An 18,880-nucleotide genomic window follows, 5' to 3' on the forward strand; every position below is an offset into this window, starting at 1 on the left:
CTATGAAGTGTAACTATAAAGTAATGTGATATTTGAGATAAACAGACCAGAGTGGCTATACTCATTTCAATGCCACTGCCTTCAGAGGCAGTTTCTGTGCCACGAAACCCAGTCTTATTACTTTATGGAACTTTTTCAAGGGAAATTTAAGGGAGATAAGAATGTCCAGATAAGCTGCAAAACTTGATACTGGGGAAGAGAACAGGCATGACATAGAAAAAAAGAATAATAATAGAGCAGGTTTGATGTCCTCATCAGGGATGAAACTAGTAACGGATAAGAAAAAAAAGAACTTGCAACAGAGATGGGAACATTATATAGATGCAGTATCATTTTATATATATATATATATATATATATGTATATATATATATATATATATATAAATGTGTAAATATATATATATACACACATATACACACACTTTATATACTCATTACTATATATAGTAATGACTATATAAAATCTATACACACACCACACACACATATACACATATATGTACTTTATATATTTACTTGTTGACCCTAGAGTTTAATTATGAATATAACAGACTGCTCTGAATGTCTTTTGGCTACTTTAGAAATTCAAATCTACCTTTAGGGGATAATCATTTACCATTTCTCAGGATATTTAAGATTATATGATGCAGTTTCAAATAGGAACTCTAAAAACATTTCAAGTAATTGTTGGAATTGTTGGCATATTTACATTGCCTCCCACGGTAACCGTTTTGGAGGAGATGCTCATTTAAATATGTAAATTTTGATGCATCAGTTAAAAATATTATTCTAAACATGACCATACATATATAATTCAAATTTACATATGGAGACCATATTTTCTTAATCAAAATTGGGACAAATTGTCTGATAAAAAATATTCATTTTGCAAAGTCTTCTTAAAAGTATACTTCCCCCCCTTGAAATGGAAGTGTCCTAGAAAATTATAGTTGCTTATTTGTTATACCTCATATACAATAAAGAAGTTTAGTATATAAAGGATGGCCAAAATTTGTTTTAATATGTTGTATTTCACTGTTATTAACTCTGTATGTGTGTGTAAAGGGTGTACTGGGTACTGGGGGATGTCTTAGATGTGGAGCACGTACGATTCACAGTTTACATGATTTAGGTACCATCATGAAAATTTGTAGACAAGTTTTAAAAATTTTTTATCCTAGTATTTTCATATAAGAATTTGAAAATATGCAGGGGAAAAGCTGCTGTCTTGCCAAATGATTATTAGTCTGCCATTAAGAATAATATCTGAAACAAAACAGAAAACATGGTCCAAGGTTTGTAAGAAAAATAGGAAGCATTTTTCACTTGAAATACCATGGGTATTCATAGGAAATAGCTGAGATAGATTCTTCAGTGTGGAAATATGGAGCCCAAGAGGTAGCTTGATGGAAGTTTACAAGAGTCATTAAGAATGTGGATAGGGTAAACACAGACTTACAGTTCCTGAGTATTAGAACTAGGAAGTAGCTCATAAAACTTGAAAGAGGAGCCTTTAGGACAAATAAAAAGAATAAAGAAGTTGTAAAAATAAATTTGTTGGCCCATGAGGTTGCAAATTCATAATGGCTTTCAAGACAGTGGTCATGTCATATAACCAAGCCTTCCTACAAAGCACTGTCTGTTCCCAGTGTCAGAGGATGAGTAAGCTGAATTGACCACTCGTCTAAACGGAACACCTAGAATTATTATCAACCCATCAGGGTCTTGGTTTTCCCTTTTCTTTGGTCTATGCTACTTAACATTTCTTATTCAGCAGTTACACTGAGAAAATTTTAAAAAGGAGAAGTTTACATCAGTTAATTTTTCTACTTACTATGGTAAAAACCAATCCATCAAGAAGCATTTATTAAGCACCTACTACTACTCCAGGATAGAAAGACAGAAAATTGAGAATGGGACAAAGTCTATAGCTCTAGACTTCAAAGAAAGTTCAACAATTTTCGTGAATATTTTACTTATTTGCTTGCTCACTCCTCACCTGTACAGTTGGCAAATCTCTACACAAAACCACAATGATATTAAACAGCAATTTCTTCAGCTCAAAATCTTCATAGCTATTAGAAAGTTTAAGTCCTTTTACCAAAGGATCTTGACTTTTAACTGAAAACAAAATTATAACAACATTACAACCAAATCTTATCAAAATAATCATGATCAGGTTAAAGAACTAGGCACAGATACAAAGCACTGACATTACAATAAATAACTGAAAATAATTCAAGGTCTTACCTTCATTAAATGTTGCAAATAGTATCAAATCTCGGGTAAATCCACTTTCCTAACAAATCGATAAGACATATAGAATATTAAATCATAAATATGGAGATAAATACCTGAGAAATAAACCCCTGGCATACTCTCTTAAATGTACCTATAGTTTGTCCATTTACAAGCAGGAAATATACGGCAAGTGGTCAAATATGCTTGTGATTTTTTTCTGAAACTATGACTTTTGATCATTTTCAAAATTTCACTTCTTACTTTTCAGAGGATATGAGTGTTTTATGAGCTATTTTTCAAAATTTACCGACTATCCAAAATGTGTTTGACTTAGAGGGTACTGACTTATCTTCTACTTTATCATATCTGTATTATCAAAGGGGAACAAGAAGGAAGAAAAGCATCTTAGTTTCAAGCTGGTTCTATTCTTGCTGGTTATTATTATTATCATTATTATTATCATCATCATCATCATCATCATCATCATCATCATCATCATTATTATTATTATTGTTTTTTGCCATTGAAAGAACTATTCCCATTACTGGTGCTTTTTCCACTACCAAATTCTTCAATAAGAAAGCCCCAGAAATTGACTACTAACATGCAAATACTTGACGAATGGAAGAAGATATGAAATAGTACTTTAGTCCTGGGGTAACGAACACTTGCCTAGTTTTTTCTAGTAGCACTTTGTGAGTTCTCTCAACTCTAATTTGAATGAGGGCTGTGGAAGCATGACAAAGCCAGAATCAGTCCATGCTCACCCTGGAGCCTCTATAAGTCTATGGAGTATGAACCACTTTAGGAGACTGTCGTTCCAAGTATTAAGATTGTCTTTCCTTATCTCAAACACCTATGGAAAACCACTGAGGCCCTGGCTAAAAGACGCAACCAATCAATCAAGAAGCATTTATTAAACACCTATTGGGTATGCAGTAGGCACTCTGCCAGGCACTAGGGACACAAATATAAAAATGAATAGTCCCTGACCTCAACGCTGGGGGCTAGAGATTCCTCAGTTGGCTCAGGGCTTCCAGTCACATAAAGAATTTACATAGAATACTGTTGTTGTTTTTGAGTCTTTACAGTAGCATCCAATTCTTCATGACCCCATTTTGAGGTTTTCTCGGAAAAGACACTGGAGTAGTTTGTCATTTCCTTCTCCAGCTCATTTTACAGATGATAAATCTAAGGCAAATAGGATTAAGTGACTTGCTCAGGGTCACACAGCTAGGATTTGAACTCACAAAGATGAGTCTTCCTGATTCTAAGCCCAATGCTTGATCCACTGGACCACTCAGCCCCCCAGAAGTGTAAGCCTGAGGCAGGATAGATAGAATGCTAGACCTGGTAGTTAGAAAAACGAGTTCAAATGCTGTGCCAGATACTTACTGGTTATGTGACTCTGGGCCAGTCATTTCATTTTTATCAGTCTCAGTTTCCTCAGTGGGAATAAGACTAGAACCTACCTCCCCAGAGGATTCTTGTAAGTTTAAAATCAGATAAGTACTTTGTACAGTGAAGTACTTTGCAAACCTTAAAAGCACTATGAAAATGCTAGGCTATTATACTCTTTTTTTGAAGTAATTATTAAACTCATGGATTAAATTTAATTCAACAACTATGTGTTGAAATGACTACAGCTGCACATCTAAGAAACTTCTCCCAGGGCTGCAAGTAATATAAAGATGCATAAAGGGATAGTTCCTACTCTCAAGGAGCTTACAGTCTAAAAGGGAGATATCCCAATCAAACAAATAATCACATTAGATTGTGGAGTGTGTTGATTGACAAAAAGAGGTAGAAACTAAGAGCTATGTGGATTTCTGAAGGAGGAGATCACATGCTATCACAAGCAGTCTTTGAAGAAGGACCATCTGAAGGATGGATAGAATGTCACAGAAGACATTCAGGAGAGGAGGAAACAAGAGAGCAAAGAGAGAGAGGCTGGAAAGCTGTCAGAATCTTGGTTCTAGGACATAACTGCTAAACACTGTGTCACCTACGGTAAATCTAACAAGATGATTTCATTGTACAATCTATGGAAGAGTGCAAAAACGTTAGGTGGAAGACAAAAAAGTGGACTGACCGGCATACTGACAACTCTACCACAAGCTCTATGGAAGCAAAACAAAGGGCATTAGACTCATTAATACTTACAATCATTGGTGCTCCAGGGTTTTGTGCTATAATTGTAGTGATTACTAAGATGTCATTCCTAAGCTGACGATCATAATGACGATAGCCTTTAGTAAACAGATTCTTAAATACTTCCTTCAAAGCCCTAGGGGGAAAAAAGTATTTTTATATTCTACAAAAGTATCACTTTTGTGGTATGAACTGATTCAAAGTGAAGTGAGCAGAACCAGGAGAACACTGTACACAGTAACAGCACTACTGTACGATGATCAACCATGAGTGATTTAGCTATTCTCAGCAATACAAAGATCCCGGACAATTCTGAAGGACTCATGATGAAAAATGCTACCCATCTCCTGAGAAAGAACTGGAGTCTAAATGCAGGTGGCAACATACTGTTTTTCACTTTATGTATTTTTTGTGTGTGTGTGTGTTTTTCCCTTTGGGTCTATGTCTTCTTTCATAACACGACTAATATAGTAATATGTTTTACATGATTGAAAGTGTATAACCTATATCAGATTGCTTACCATCTCAGGGAGGGAGGAGTGGAGGGAGGGAGGTATAGAATTTGGAATTAAAACTTAAAAAGAGCATTAAAATTGTTTTTACATGTAATTAGGAAAAATAAAATATTATTTAAATTAATGTTAAATATTATATTTACATATACCTGGGAAAATAAAATGTTATTTAATTTAAAAATATCATTTTAGTAACAATTTCCTTTTCAATAGCATATTTTTCAACTCCAAAGTCTAATTAATCACCAGGGTTGAACTTATAATGGATGAAGAGCTGGCCTTGGTAGGAAGACCTGGGTGCAAGTCCTGCCTCTGTGAGGCCTCAGGCAAGACCCTTAACCCTTTGTGCACCAGTCTCTTTTAGCTCCAATTCTATGATCTTATGAAATCAGAGCTAAGAGCTGAGGAGGCAGATATGGGTTGGGTAAGTTAGATTTTGGAGCAAAAGGACTTCACAGGTCTTGTTCTTCAAAGTTCCAACCGGGAAACAAGGATTAGTTTTGATAAGGTCAAATGGCTAAAGTAGGCCTGGGAGGGATCCTCATGAATTTTCAGGGGCTGTGGGATTATTTTTCAAAGTCTGAATATTCCAGAAGGAATTCTAATTTGGCCAGAAAGGACAATAAAATTAAATAATAACAAAAACTAGTGTTAAGTTATCAGGTTATCAAGGCTAAGCAATCCTTTGTCTTTAAGTACTATTTTATCAGGGTAACTATTTAAATTCAAGAACTTAAGTGTTTCATAAATATTCACGCTGTTACATAACAACAGATTTTTTTAATATACAAAGGTAGATGGAGAGACTGATAGGTGGCTGGTAGACTGAGCTCCTCTAGTCAGGCCAGGAGAGACTCTTTGTGAGCCTTACACTACCCGTGCTTCTACCGCCACCTGTTGACATCAAATAGCAAATAAAAATCTCACGGAATAACCAGCGTTTAAAATGCACACCAAGAAAAGTCCAACCTATTTTAGTGACCTCACCACGAAGTTCATTTACCTCTCTTCAAAGTTAAAATAATGTACCCGATTTTTTTAAAATGGCAAAGAATGAAAATCCCTCCATTACCATTTGGGTTATTTTCTTTCATTCTAAGCAGTCTGTTTGGAGATGGGTTGATGACCAGAACAGGCCATCAGGAGTAGCTGGTATCTCTGCCAAGGCAATGGCTCTGCCTCCCAGATTGCGGTAACAATAGCAAAGTAACACAGGAAATCTAATAATTTTGGGGTCATTTTATGACTCTTTCATTTATATTTTGAACAATATCAATTTTTACTTCAATAGATACTTTTCTTAAGTAGCTCTTGCCCTTATGACATAGAATCATTAAATTCTACTACTACTACTACTACTACTACTACTACTACTACTACTACTACTATATATGTTCATAGGGTGATGTATTTAGAACTGAAAAGTACACTAGAAGTCATCTTATAGATGAGGAAACTGAGGCCCCTTATGGCATTTTAATTTATGTGTTAACCATTTAATTCTACTTTCAGCCAACCTCCTCATCCTACATGTCCCCTTTTCCAAATAGCTCAGCATGACTTAGATGTTTATTCCAAATTTAGTCTCTTTTACCCCCTACAGGCACCTTTTTCATGTTACCTTGGGCCCACTGCATATTTCTCTTTTTCACTGTCAGTTATGTGGTTGGATGCCATCCTTACAGAGAGATGGTGAAAGCAGAGGGAAGGCACAACAAGGATGGGGGGCAGCCATTGAAAAGCCAAGGGTTAAAGCCACACAAATCATCAGCATTTCTGTATATTTCACACACAAAAAAGCAGGAAGAGGTAGGAAAAGCCACTCCATTCTATATAACGTACAAAATACTTGAGTCTAACTACCTATACACATACATATATACATATGAACTATATGAATAAATAACATTACCCAAATTAATTTGCTTATTTAGTGTCACAACACCTCCATTTTGAAGAATTCCCAAACCACCTTCTCTGACCATAACCTGTTGGCTTTACACCTCTCCCTCTGTCTCCCCTTACCAAGCTCTCTTCTTTGTCTGCACTGTGACCTCCAATTCCTTAACCTCTCAATCTCTCCAAGGCCATCTCCGCTAGACTAGCCAGTCTCTCCTCTTTTCTTCATCTTGACCCCTGAGTAAACCAATTCAACTCCACACTGTCCTCCTCTCTTGAATTCCTAGTCCTCCTACGATATCATCACTTCCACCCTGCATTCTAGCTCTTTTTGCAGTGACAAAGAACTGGAAACGAAGGGGAAGCCATCAATTATGGAATGGTTGAACAAACTGTGATACATGAATGTAACAACATTATTGAGCTGCAAGAAAGGATGAAAGAGATTATTTCAGAGAAACCTGGGAAGAACTGTATGAACTAATGCAGGGTGAAGTAAGTAGAGCCAGGAGAACAACTTATACTATAACAACACTGTAAAAATGCATAATTTTTAGGGACTTAAGAACTCTGATCAATACAATGATCAACCATGATTCCAGAGGTCTGATGATGAAGAATGCTGCCCACCTACTGACAGAGAGGTGGTGGATTAGATATGCAGAATGAGATGCATGTTTTCAGATATGAGAATTTGTTTTGCCTGGTTATGTAAATTTGTTACAAATTCCTTTTTATTTTTATTTTTTTCTGGGTGGGAGGAGGTGGGTAGGAAAGGAAAAAAAGAGTTTGTTAGTTGAAAGAAAGGAGAAGTCAAAGAGATGAGTGATGGAGTTCTCATATGTGAGGAATTGCAAGTAAGCTGGTATTGCCAGATCACAGAGTACATAAAGGTGTGAGAAGATGTTTGTGAAAAATCTTAAATGCCAAGCAGAGGACTTTCTGTTTGATCCTGGAGATAAAACGGAGTTTACTGAGTAAGGTAAGGGAGTGAACTACATTTTAGGAAAATCATTTTGGCAACTGAAAGGATGCTGGATTGGAGTAGGGAGATGAGGTAAGGAGACCCCTTAGAAGGTTACTGCATTAGTCCAGGCAAGGGATGATAAGGGTCTGAACTAGATTGGTAGCAGTGTGAGTAGTGAGGAGAGAAATGTTGTGAAAGTAGGACCAGACTCCCTTATTCGGCCAAATAAATCTCATAAACTAAAGCAAGATCTGATAACAGATGAGAGAATGTGGAGAAAAGTGCCTGCAAGAGTTGTGTTGCCTTTAACAGTAATAGGGAAGTTTGGAAGAGGGGAGGGTTGGGGAGAGAGACCAGGAGTTGTTTTGTACATGGTAAGTCTCAGATACCTACTGGACAGCTGGGGATAGCTGGAAATGGAAGACTGGAGGTCCAGAGGGAGGTTAAGGCTAGATATAGAGATCTGGAAGTCACTTGCATGGAATTGATACCTGAAACCATGGGCAAGGATGAGGTCGCCGAGAGACAGGCCAGAGAAAAGAAATGAGAGCAAAGTACAGAGCCTTGGGGGCCACTTACCAGAGGATGACAGGGATGGAGATCTAGCAAAGGACACAGAGAAAGAGTGGTCAGATAGGTAGAAGGAGAAGCAGGAGTGAGCAGTGTGTGAAGATTCAGAGAGGAGAGAAAATCAAAAAAGAGAGAGATTAGGGCTAGAAATGGAGACAAGAATTACCTGCGTTAAAGATGGGAACAGATGAAATACACTGAAACCAAGTGCAGAGAGAAAAGAGAAGAGGGCCCACCTCTTGGGGTATATGTGTGGTTTGGTGGAGGAACATGGATGATGGTCTAGCAGAATTAGAGAGATTTTTAACTCTCTAACTGCACTCTAGGCATTCTGGGCCTCAGTGACCTTATCTGTAAAATGAGGACATTCAATGACCTCTAAGGTTATTTCTAGCTCTAAAATCAATGGGCCTATCAAATATATATAAAAATGGTAACTGGCATATATAGATACATACATATAGAATATAGATAGCTAGATGGATAGACAATGCTTTAAGGTTGACAGTGTTTTCCTCATATTTCTTCCAGTTTTATAGCTGAGGAAGGTGAGGCTGAGAAAGGTCATCTGGCCTCACTGAGTGGTAGAGCCTTGACTACAACTTTGGTCTTCTTACTCTAAGTCCAGCGGTCTTCCCACTATGCTGTACTACCTCTGAGATCTCTAGGCCTTCTTATGTTATCACAAAAGACTTACAATAAACATTCCAAGTTACTAAGCTGTTTGATGATTTCCTCTTTTGAAGACTTTTCTAATAAGTTCCATAGGATTTCTGATGAACGGAACAGAAGCTGTCCAGAAGGATCTGGGTTATTTAGGCAGGAGCAGATTTTGTTGGCTGCTTGTGCTTTTATCATTAAATTACAATTAACTTCTGAAAACATACGAAACACACACACAAAAACTGCATGAATTATTTATATTGTAAAATCTTCGCTTGTTAGTTAGAAACACTGAAAGTGATGCATGAAAGTTGGTTATTTTTAATGATAAATACAAACCAGAAGTAGAGAGATGCTGCAAAGTTTTAAGTAACCATAACTTTTCAAGAAGTTCAGCTTGAAGGAGGTCCCACGAAAGAACTAAAGTTTCTGCCAAAGCCCCTGATTCAATCATCTGGATCTTGTAAGCTGAAGTGACTTGCTGATAACCTATAAAAGTGAGGAAATGGGCAGTTACTGTATTTAACAGCAGCAGTGTGTGTATATACACACACACACACACACACACACACACACACACACACACACACATATATGTATACAGACACACACACAGACACACATATATACATATACATATGGGTATGTACACAGAAACACACACATATGTGCACATACATACGCATATATGTACGCGCACACACATATGCATACATACATACACATACACACATATACATACACACATACATACATACACACAGAATTGCAGGCAGTTGGTCAATAAATAAAGCCTTTTTTTAAAAAGGGAAAATAATAAAATTTAAAAATCAGCAAATCTTATTCTAACAGGTAATTTCCAAATTTCCTAAAACTTTAGGAATAAAAAGAAAAAAAATCCTTTTGCTGATCCTCAGTTTGCACTTCAAATAGAGCTTAGCAGTTTTCCTACGGAGCTAGATGTGTGACTGGAAAGCATCCAAGGTCCGACACTTGTGTGGAGGCGGCAGGGTATCATCTAGAATGCATGATCCTACATCGAGACAAATCCAATGCAGAGACTCTTCCTGGTTTGGGTGTCAGACATCTTCAGCACAGCACCCCCCTCATGGAAACTGATGAGGAATTACTGCATCGTCCCAAAGTGCAAGTCCACAGGAACCAATGAGGGAGGGTTTCATCTGGCTTGTGGAAGATGCCCCATTCTAGTGAATCGAGGGGACTCTTCTGATCCCCTGCTTACACAAGAACAATCATTCAATTTGTCTCAAAGTAGGATCTTGGAGATGATGACCTGGAGGCATGAATGGCTGGCTCACCAGACAATATGGAGCTTGAGTCATTGATGAGACAGTACAGGTCTGGGGTGAATATAAAATGTGTTCAGCAGGTGCCTAAATTCCTAGGAGTCTTTCTTACCTCACAGGAGATACCTTATGTTGTGACCATGTGTTAATGCATGCCAATGAGCTTTTGTGTTTTAAACATTTACTGTATGTTGGAGGAAATAAAATAGCTCTCCTACATGTTTTCACTTTGTGCTCTGAGAACACTTTTAGAAGAGACCCTCTTTTCCTTTTTGGGGAGGCCCTGGGAATGAGCCATAAGTAAGTATTTGTAAGAGATGTTCCCTGGGATACCAGGGTGAGGCCATAATAAGAAAGAGAGTATGGGTGAGGGGAGGAAAAGGGCGGGTAGTAAATCCAGATCCTTTCTCTTTGAGGTTAGATTCTCCCATGCCTGAACCCAGGTCAATTTGAACCCAGAACAGGGATATTTTTCTGGGAAAGCCCCATCCCAGGCTGCAGACGACAATGCTAAGCAGATTTTTAAATGGAAATTTAATCTAGATTTCAAATTTATACTTTTATAAGGGCCTCTAGAGAATTTTGTCTACTCTTACTTTGAGCCAGAATCAGAGAGTACCTGAAAGACTCAATCTCTGATGGTCACTGCCTCTTGTGAACACTAGTAGGTCTAAAACTCATGATGCTCAGCAGGAAGCACTCAGGGTCCAGAGAGAAATCCCTACCACTCCCCTATTGTCTTCTTTCTCTAATCTTTAACCTTACCTTAACTCCTTACTCCTTCCCTAATACTCACAAACATGCCCATCTCTACTCCCTTACTTCATCCATCCCCACTAGCCATGGTCCTAAATCTCTTCTTCCTTTCATGGTTTAACTCTTTGAGGAAGTTATCTCTTGTAGCTGCCTCTACTTCCTCTCCACTACTCTCTCCTAAGCCCTTTGCTATCTGGCTTCCAACCTCACCACTCAACTGAAACTGCCTTCTTCAAAGCTACCAGTAATCTCTTAAATGCCTCATCAAACAGCTTTTTCTTGGTCTTCACCTTTCCTGACCTCTGCAGCATCAGATAATTCTTATTTTCTTTCACTAGATTTCCACACCCCTTAACTGTGGGCATTCTATAAGCCTGTCCTGAGCCATGTTCTCTTTTCCACCTATCCTTTCTCACTTTCCCATGGATTAATGATCATATTGATGACAATCATTCTCAGATCTACCATCCTAATTCCTCTCCTGAGGTCAGTCCTATTTTGGCAATTGTCTTTTGGTCACCTCAAACTGGATTTCCTACAGACTGCATAGACGACATGTACAAAACTCATCTTTCCCCAGTAGAACCCTTCTCTTTTCTAATCTTCTCTATTACTGTTGAACTATCCTTTTAGTCATCTAGAACTTTTGCACTCTTGATGTCATTTTCCACACCTCACGCTCACTTACCTCACATATCCAAACAGCCGCCAAATCTTGACAGTATCTACCTTCGCAACCTCTCCTCTGTACTTAGAAAGATGCTCTCTTGGCCCAGGACTTGATCATTTTCCACTTAGACTATCATAACAGCCTTCTACTTGGTCTCTGGGCCTCAAGGCTCTCCCCACTCCAATCTATCTTCCATTAAGCCCCTACAGGATTCTCCTAAGGGGTGTTTCTGACCATATCATTTCCTTACTCAATAAATCCCAGTGGCTGTACGCCAAGATCAAATACACGTTCCTGTCTGGCATTTAAAGCCCTGGACTAACTGGCCCCTTCCCACCCTTCTGGTCTTCTCAAATGCCCTCTATGCTCCAGCAACATGGCCCTACCGACAATTCTCCTTGCCTTTTCACTGGCTCTCGTTCCCATACTTGGAATCTTTTCCTTCCCGACTTCTCCCCCTTCCTTCAAGACTCAGCTCAAATCTCATTTTCTGTAGGAGTCCCTTCCTAGTGCTTCTACTGCTAGTACTTTCCTCTCTGGGATAACCTTCTATCTACTTGGGGTCTGTCTTGTGTATGTATCCTGTTATTTGTATATGTGTCTCACATTAGGATATGGGGTCCTTAAGGGTAGGGATGGTTTTTTCCTTTGTTTTATTTTAGTCCCTCCCAGTGCTTAGTACAGCCTGGCATACAGAAAGTGCTCAATAAATGCTTGTTGATTGACCTACTGACTTTGAGGCCTGCCAGATCCCACAAGGTTTTACCAGGTTTTAAGCTTTGCCTAGGTTACCAGTCCTGCTTTTACATAATGATCCCTGTTCTGCTTGCCACACATAACCTGGTGTAACCCATCCCATCTTCTTCTATTCATCTCCTCCCAAAAGAGCATAAAGAATTATTTCTATTCTAAAAATACCTGAGAATAAGGCTTGAATTAGATAATGTGAACACATTACCCAAAAAAGTGATAAAAATATTATGGATGATTGTAAAGTGCCTTATATGATAAAAAACCAAACCAAACAAAACATACCCCACATACTCGGATACTATCAATTGTAAGGAGATGTACAAATGGCAGACCATTTTGTGTTAAGCACCTAAAATATTTTAAAATAAAAGGCACATAGAAAATCAGTTTTTGTTTAGAATCAGAAAAGATCTCAAGGCTCTAGAAAATGACCTGATTTGTATATACCATAATGATAAGCCTTCCTCCACTCAAATGGACTGCAGTGGATAGAGAGTGCCATATGGTAAATATAAATGACATACTTCACCTGCAATTTGCTTTTTCAGTGGTTCTGCGTGGTAAAAGTCAACAATACACTTACAAAGTTGTATCCTCAACTCAGAATTTGGTACCTTTATTAAGTCACCTGTCAGAAAGTAGCATTTAAAAATGTAATCGTTACAAATCTTAAATAATATTTAGCCTCCAGTGATACGATCAACCATCCCAGTTACCATTTTTGTGATCATCACAAGTGCAAATTCAATCACTTTCAATAATCAAGCATTTCTTAAGTGTCTACTATGTGTCAGGCATTGGGGATAGAAATACCCAAGTGAGATAGCCTCTGTCCTCAGGGAGCTTACATTCTACTGGGGGTGGGGGTGATGGTGGGGTAGGATCCAGCATATTCTTAGAGCAGCAGATTCAGACTATATACAGGGTGCCCCAACAGTCTCTGTGCAATTTTAAAGTTTAGTTAACTTAAAACTGAACTAAGGCTTTTAGAATACTATGTGTGTATATGTGTGTGAGTGCCCATATGCATGTTTATCTAGATGCACACACATACATATGTATACTATATACATATGTGTCTTTATATGTATTTTTTATGTGTAAATTAACACATGCAAATATATACACATATGTAAATACATGCATACATAAATATAAAGTATTTGGTGGGGTACTGGCCACTGGAAGACTTGTGAAGGAGGTAGTGTTTGACCTTCACCTTGGAGGTGGATAAACCAAAGGTTTTAAGAAATAGAGGTAAGGAGGGATAACATTCCAGGCAAGAGGGTCAGCCTGTGCAAAGATCTGATGGCAGGAAACAGACTGGTCATATATGGGGAAGAGCAAGTGGGCCAGTTTGCTTGGAAGGTAGAATGCATGACAAGAAGGAGTGTGAAACCAGCCTGGAAAGCTAATTTGGACTTAGACTTTTACACTGCGAAGGGCTTTCAATGACCAAAGAGGAGCTTCTGCTTTATCTTAGCAACAAAGAAAAGCTACTGAAGCTTTGTGAGCAGGAGAGTAACTTACTCAAGGCTGGCTGGACAAAGAGGAGGTAATTGCAACATTCCAGGTGAAAGGCAAGTAGGAGGAGGAGGATGGTTGTGGGAGTAGAGCAAAGGGGATAGATCTGAGAGAGGCTGTAGAGGCAGAATGAAGCAGACCAGGCCGGTGACTGGCTATGGAGCTATAAGTGAGTGTGAAGATTTATGAAACAGGTGTCTGAAAAAATGATGGTGCTCTGCACAGAAACAGGGACGTTAGGAAGTACACCTGGTAGGAAAGGAGGTGCTGTTTGATTTTGGACACGTTGAGTTTTGCATGCCTGTGGGACATCTATTTGGAAGGATCCAGCAGATGTGAGACTGAAGGCCCAGAGAGAAATGAGGGCTGGTCATGTGGGTTTGGGGGCCATCAATATACAGATGAGGATTGGATCCTTGGGAGCTAATGAAATTACCAAGAGAGTATATAGAGAGAAGAAGAGCCTAGATCAGAGACCTTGGGAACAAAGAGAAATTATGAAAAGGTATTTTGTGTTCTCCAGGGCCTCAGCATGCACTGGTCTATCCTAATGGATATCCTAATGGGCTAAAACAAGAAGGCCTCAGTATCATTTCAGTCTTTTAATTCTAAGAGTCTTCATGCTAGGTCTGATGGAATCTGTCTCTGAGGCCTGTCTCAAATCTGCTCCCTTCCACCCACTTCTCTTAACCACCTTCCCCTTCTCTCTCCTCCTCCTCACTTCTCACTTGAGTTACTGCAATAACCTACTTGTCCTTTCTGCCTCTAACGTTTCCCCTTTCCAACATATCTTCCACACAGCTGCCAAATGGTTATTCCTAAAGCCCTGGTTGGACTAGGCCTCTTCCCTGCTTGAGAAGCTTTAGCAGCATTTCCTTGACCCCAGGATCAATAGGAATTCCTCTATTTGGCATTTAAAGCCCTTCACAAAGTAAGTCCATGTTATCCCTTCTGTCTTAAATCATCTGAAGTAGCCTAATGTCGGGGCCAGAACAAAGGGTTGGGGGTCAGAGGAATCTGTCGAACCTTGAGCAAGTACCTTCACTCCCTATGAATCAGAGCTTCCTCATCTGAACAATCAGAGTGTTGGACTATAGCCTCAAAGCTCTCGCTGAGCTCTAAATCCTATAAAAACTTCATCTCTGGAGTCAGGTCTCATCTTGATAATGTCCAATATTTGCAAATTTGTTTGCATTTTGGCAAATGAAAAGTATCAGGAACGTTTTCAATAAAATAAACAAATATGGAAGTTGAAGGAAACTCTTATTTTCCTTTTAGTTCCCCTAAAGTTTAAGCTATTCTTATCACAGATGAGACACTCTGTAGGCCCACCATTTATTGCATTTAATACCCACTATATGCAATATGAGGAGTTGGCTCCACAATTAGAAGTATCCTTTCTTGATCTTGAGGAAGTCTATTTAATTAATTCTTTAGGCTAAGACCAATTCACACTGAAGAACTGGAAATTATTAGTCAGCAAAGAATTAGTATCACCTCTACATCTCACACTGTGATTGTTTTAGTTTGATTGTACATCTCTGGCACTTGAAATCAATAAGGCATGGCCACTGACTACTTGGGAGCAAGGAAAGAAATATTCAGTCTTCAGTGAGGTTAGTCTGAGCAAGGAGGCTCCTGTCACCCATGACAGAAGACTGTAACATGTATCACAGCTGCTAACCACAGCTCTTAACTGAAGAATAAGCTGGCTATATGCTCAACAGATCAAGGCATTTAATGTTCCTAATAAATGACCAGCTATACCATCACAAGCAATATTTCTAGAAAGGGGCAATGAGCATTTCCAGAATTTTACTGAAAAAGAAAATCTATGCTCCTTAGATTGTTCAAGACCCTTTCTGGCTTCCCTTCGTAAGCTCATACACGTGACAGAGCCAGTTCCGTTGAACCACATCAAAAACAAGGTCCAAATCATTCCTAGATTCTGCCCTTCAAGCTACCTCATCCTTCCTCTACCACTGAGTGTTAATTAAGAGGTTTGGAGAATGTTTTCTTTCTGACCAAAGGACTACTTTTCTTCTAATCCTAACATTTTCTCCCCTATAAGTCCTGCAATTTCTTCTTTTGAATGTCTGCAGGGTTTGTACCATAATGACAGGATCATAGCTTTCAATGCGGATAGGTCACCACACTCATTTTGAAGATGAAAAAACTGAGGCCAAGAGGGGTTTAGTGACAACACATGTCATCCAGGGAGTAAGGGGCATTCCCCTAGCTCCCACTTGAGATGCACTTCCTATTAGAGACAGGAAGGAGGTGCTCCAGAGTCACACTTTCCTTTCAGAGCCTAATAATTAGCCTACTTTAAAAGGCAGTTCTCACCCACTGGCACTCCGATGCCAATGGCCCGCCCAGAGACACAGACTATTTCCTGCAGTCTTAGAGGACACAAGAACAAGACCTTCTTTCCCTATTTTCTCTCCTTTATCCTCTCTTCTCCAAAAGGGGACATGGAAGATAGGACAAGAACAGAAACACAAACATTCCCCCCCAACACCTGGGGGCATAGTTCTCCTCTACCCCTGTGGCCCCTGGGAAGAGTGGGCTCAAACTGTAAGCAGTTGCCAGCCACGAAGCATTCTCCCCTCCCTACCAAGTTCACCTCTGAAACTGGCCACACAGATAGGCCTTAGCTCCATTTGGTCCGCTGAGGTTAAGCAAGAGACTCGAGGCTTGGCCCCCCACTAGCTCAGCGGCACACACACTCTAGAATGGACACCCATCAACGGATCTTTGGCAGTCTACTCTTCCAACCTTTCCAAGCTCACCAAGTCTCAGCCTAGTCCATTCCACAAGACAGAGCTCAAGCTACTGCCTGAGTCTCTGAATCAGAAGGAGTCAATTACACTCTTGCACCCTGGTCAGTGGAAGGAGTCTCAGGCCCTGGGGGGACAGAGCTTCTGAGAGGACAAGGACTTTGTCAAATGTCCTTGTTGGGAAGCCAGAGAATTCCCTTACTGTGGCTCTAGCCAGTTTCAGGAGAGGGAATGCAATCCTCCTGTACACTGCACATAACAGCTGCAACTAGCCTCTCATATATACCTGTATCCTGGCTTCCTCGAGGGAGTCTTAGCTGAGGTAATAAAGCCTAGCGACAGCTGCTGACATTTTTGTCTTTCTTTGTATCCTCCAGAGCTCAGCACACAGTAAACACTTGATAAATACTGACTGGTAACACAGATAAAATCTCAGATCCATCAGAGTTCTGCTGGATTTATCCATTCACTCATCAAATATTTCTTAAGCATCTGTTATAATTAATTATAACAGATACTGGTGAAGATATAAAGTGCTTGCCCTCAGGGAGTTTATAGTCTAGAAGGAAACTGTTCACTCACTTAAGTATTTTAAGGACTGGTAATCTGTTAGGTATGGGCTGTCCCTCTCTATGGCTCTGTAGACAGTCTTTGAGAATTTTTATGGCTGAAAAATTCCTTACCATGTGGGCAACCTGGCAATGAGCCTCTCTGAACTTAGCTAGCTTAGGCCTGAGAAAATGGACAGAGTCCATCACCGGGATCACACTCAAAGCCTTCCCAATTTGGTAGGAACTGCTTTCATTCTGCTGACGCTGCAGAATCCTAGCCTCATCTCTATGCCACAATGAGGCACTGGAGTAGGACGTTAGTGGAGGAAGCCATGCACACAAATAATTATAATACGAATTAGAGAATGACAAGTTAAGCAGAAAGGCATGAAATGTCATCATAAGTCCAGATGAGAAACAGATTATTACAGACTAGCAGAGGGGCAGAGATCAAAGAACTCTTTATGGAAGGGTTTGGCATTCCACTGACCTCCTAGGCTAATCCAAAAAGGAAATGAAACTATTCTGGCATGATGTTTTTAGTAAACATATACTTGTCATCACTTTTTCCTTTTCTAACGGTTCATAAATTAATTTTCTTAATAACATGTCCTGGACTTACATCGGAGATACTGACATCAAACTCACCAGCTTTATAGTTTTTGGACCTCTCTCTCTCTCTCTCTCTCTCTCTTCTCTAGATTTCAAAATGGCTCTCCTTTCATGTGCCCCCTTGGCTCTGGCATGTCTCTATCCTCATTTTCTACTTTTCACACATGACTGCAGCAGCAAGCCACTAACCTGTCATTCTCTTACTGTATGTCAGAATGAGTTTAAGGGCTGAAGTTCTTTATCAATAATTATCTTCCTTTTCTGTGATTTATATCGAGAACTCATCATCCATGTCCTCCATGGGGGTCATGTTGTCTAGTTACATAATGATCTCATTTCCCCTTGCCTTTTCTTTTATTCTCACCCAAAGTTTCTCTACCATGATTTCTTAGGTTCTTAGATTTTCACAAAGGTGCAGAGCTTCTTGATACAAAGTGCTATGACTAGACCTCTTCCAAGAGCTCAATGTCTGTTTCCTCAGTTAGACTTCTGGCTCTGAGAGCACAGGCCATATTGCTTTATTAGTATGTCTGGTAAGAATGAATGTCCTATGAATAATAAGGCTGATTGTACAAAATATATGTGAACTTTTATATTCAAATTATCCCTTAGAGTAGTCACTTCAGAAGGCTTTGAATACATTTATTTTAGTGATGCTGTCATTATTTAACTATTATTGGAATTATCAGCAAAGAGAGTTGAGGAGCACAAAAAAAGTAAGTTTCAGTACTGTATAATTACACTGAAAACCAAACCAAACCAAATACAAACAACGCCAATACTACTCTTCTGCTAGCATCTGCCTATTTCATCATATTTGGTTCGAAAAACTTTTGGCTGTTTGAAAAAACCAAATCTCTCCTCAGAATACAAAACTGTGAGGATACTGTAATGTTGGGGATCTCAAATATGCTCCTGA

The 18,880-nt window shown here is 39.2% G+C and overlaps 1 protein-coding gene across 2 annotated transcripts in view; it reads right to left on the minus strand.

The window, feature by feature from the left end:
- The window catches only part of CFAP69 (cilia and flagella associated protein 69), a 72,133-nt gene that overhangs the window by 34,497 nt on the left and 18,756 nt on the right, over positions 1-18,880 (minus strand). For both annotated transcript variants that reach the window (XM_020987446.2, XM_020987449.2), the window contains exons 6-11: positions 13,024-13,122; positions 9,348-9,497; positions 9,043-9,220; positions 4,407-4,530; positions 2,253-2,301; positions 2,002-2,123 (exon numbers count right to left, since the gene is read on the minus strand). In XM_020987446.2, coding sequence (XP_020843105.1) covers positions 2,002-2,123; positions 2,253-2,301; positions 4,407-4,530; positions 9,043-9,220; positions 9,348-9,497; positions 13,024-13,122 — 722 coding nt within the window. The remainder of the gene's footprint in view (positions 1-2,001; positions 2,124-2,252; positions 2,302-4,406; positions 4,531-9,042; positions 9,221-9,347; positions 9,498-13,023; positions 13,123-18,880) is intronic.

Source organism: Phascolarctos cinereus, unplaced genomic scaffold (genome assembly GCF_003287225.1).
Source record: "Phascolarctos cinereus isolate Bilbo 61053 unplaced genomic scaffold, phaCin_HiC Scaffold_1;HRSCAF=81, whole genome shotgun sequence".
In the NCBI taxonomy this organism is placed as follows: Eukaryota; Metazoa; Chordata; class Mammalia; order Diprotodontia; family Phascolarctidae; genus Phascolarctos; species Phascolarctos cinereus.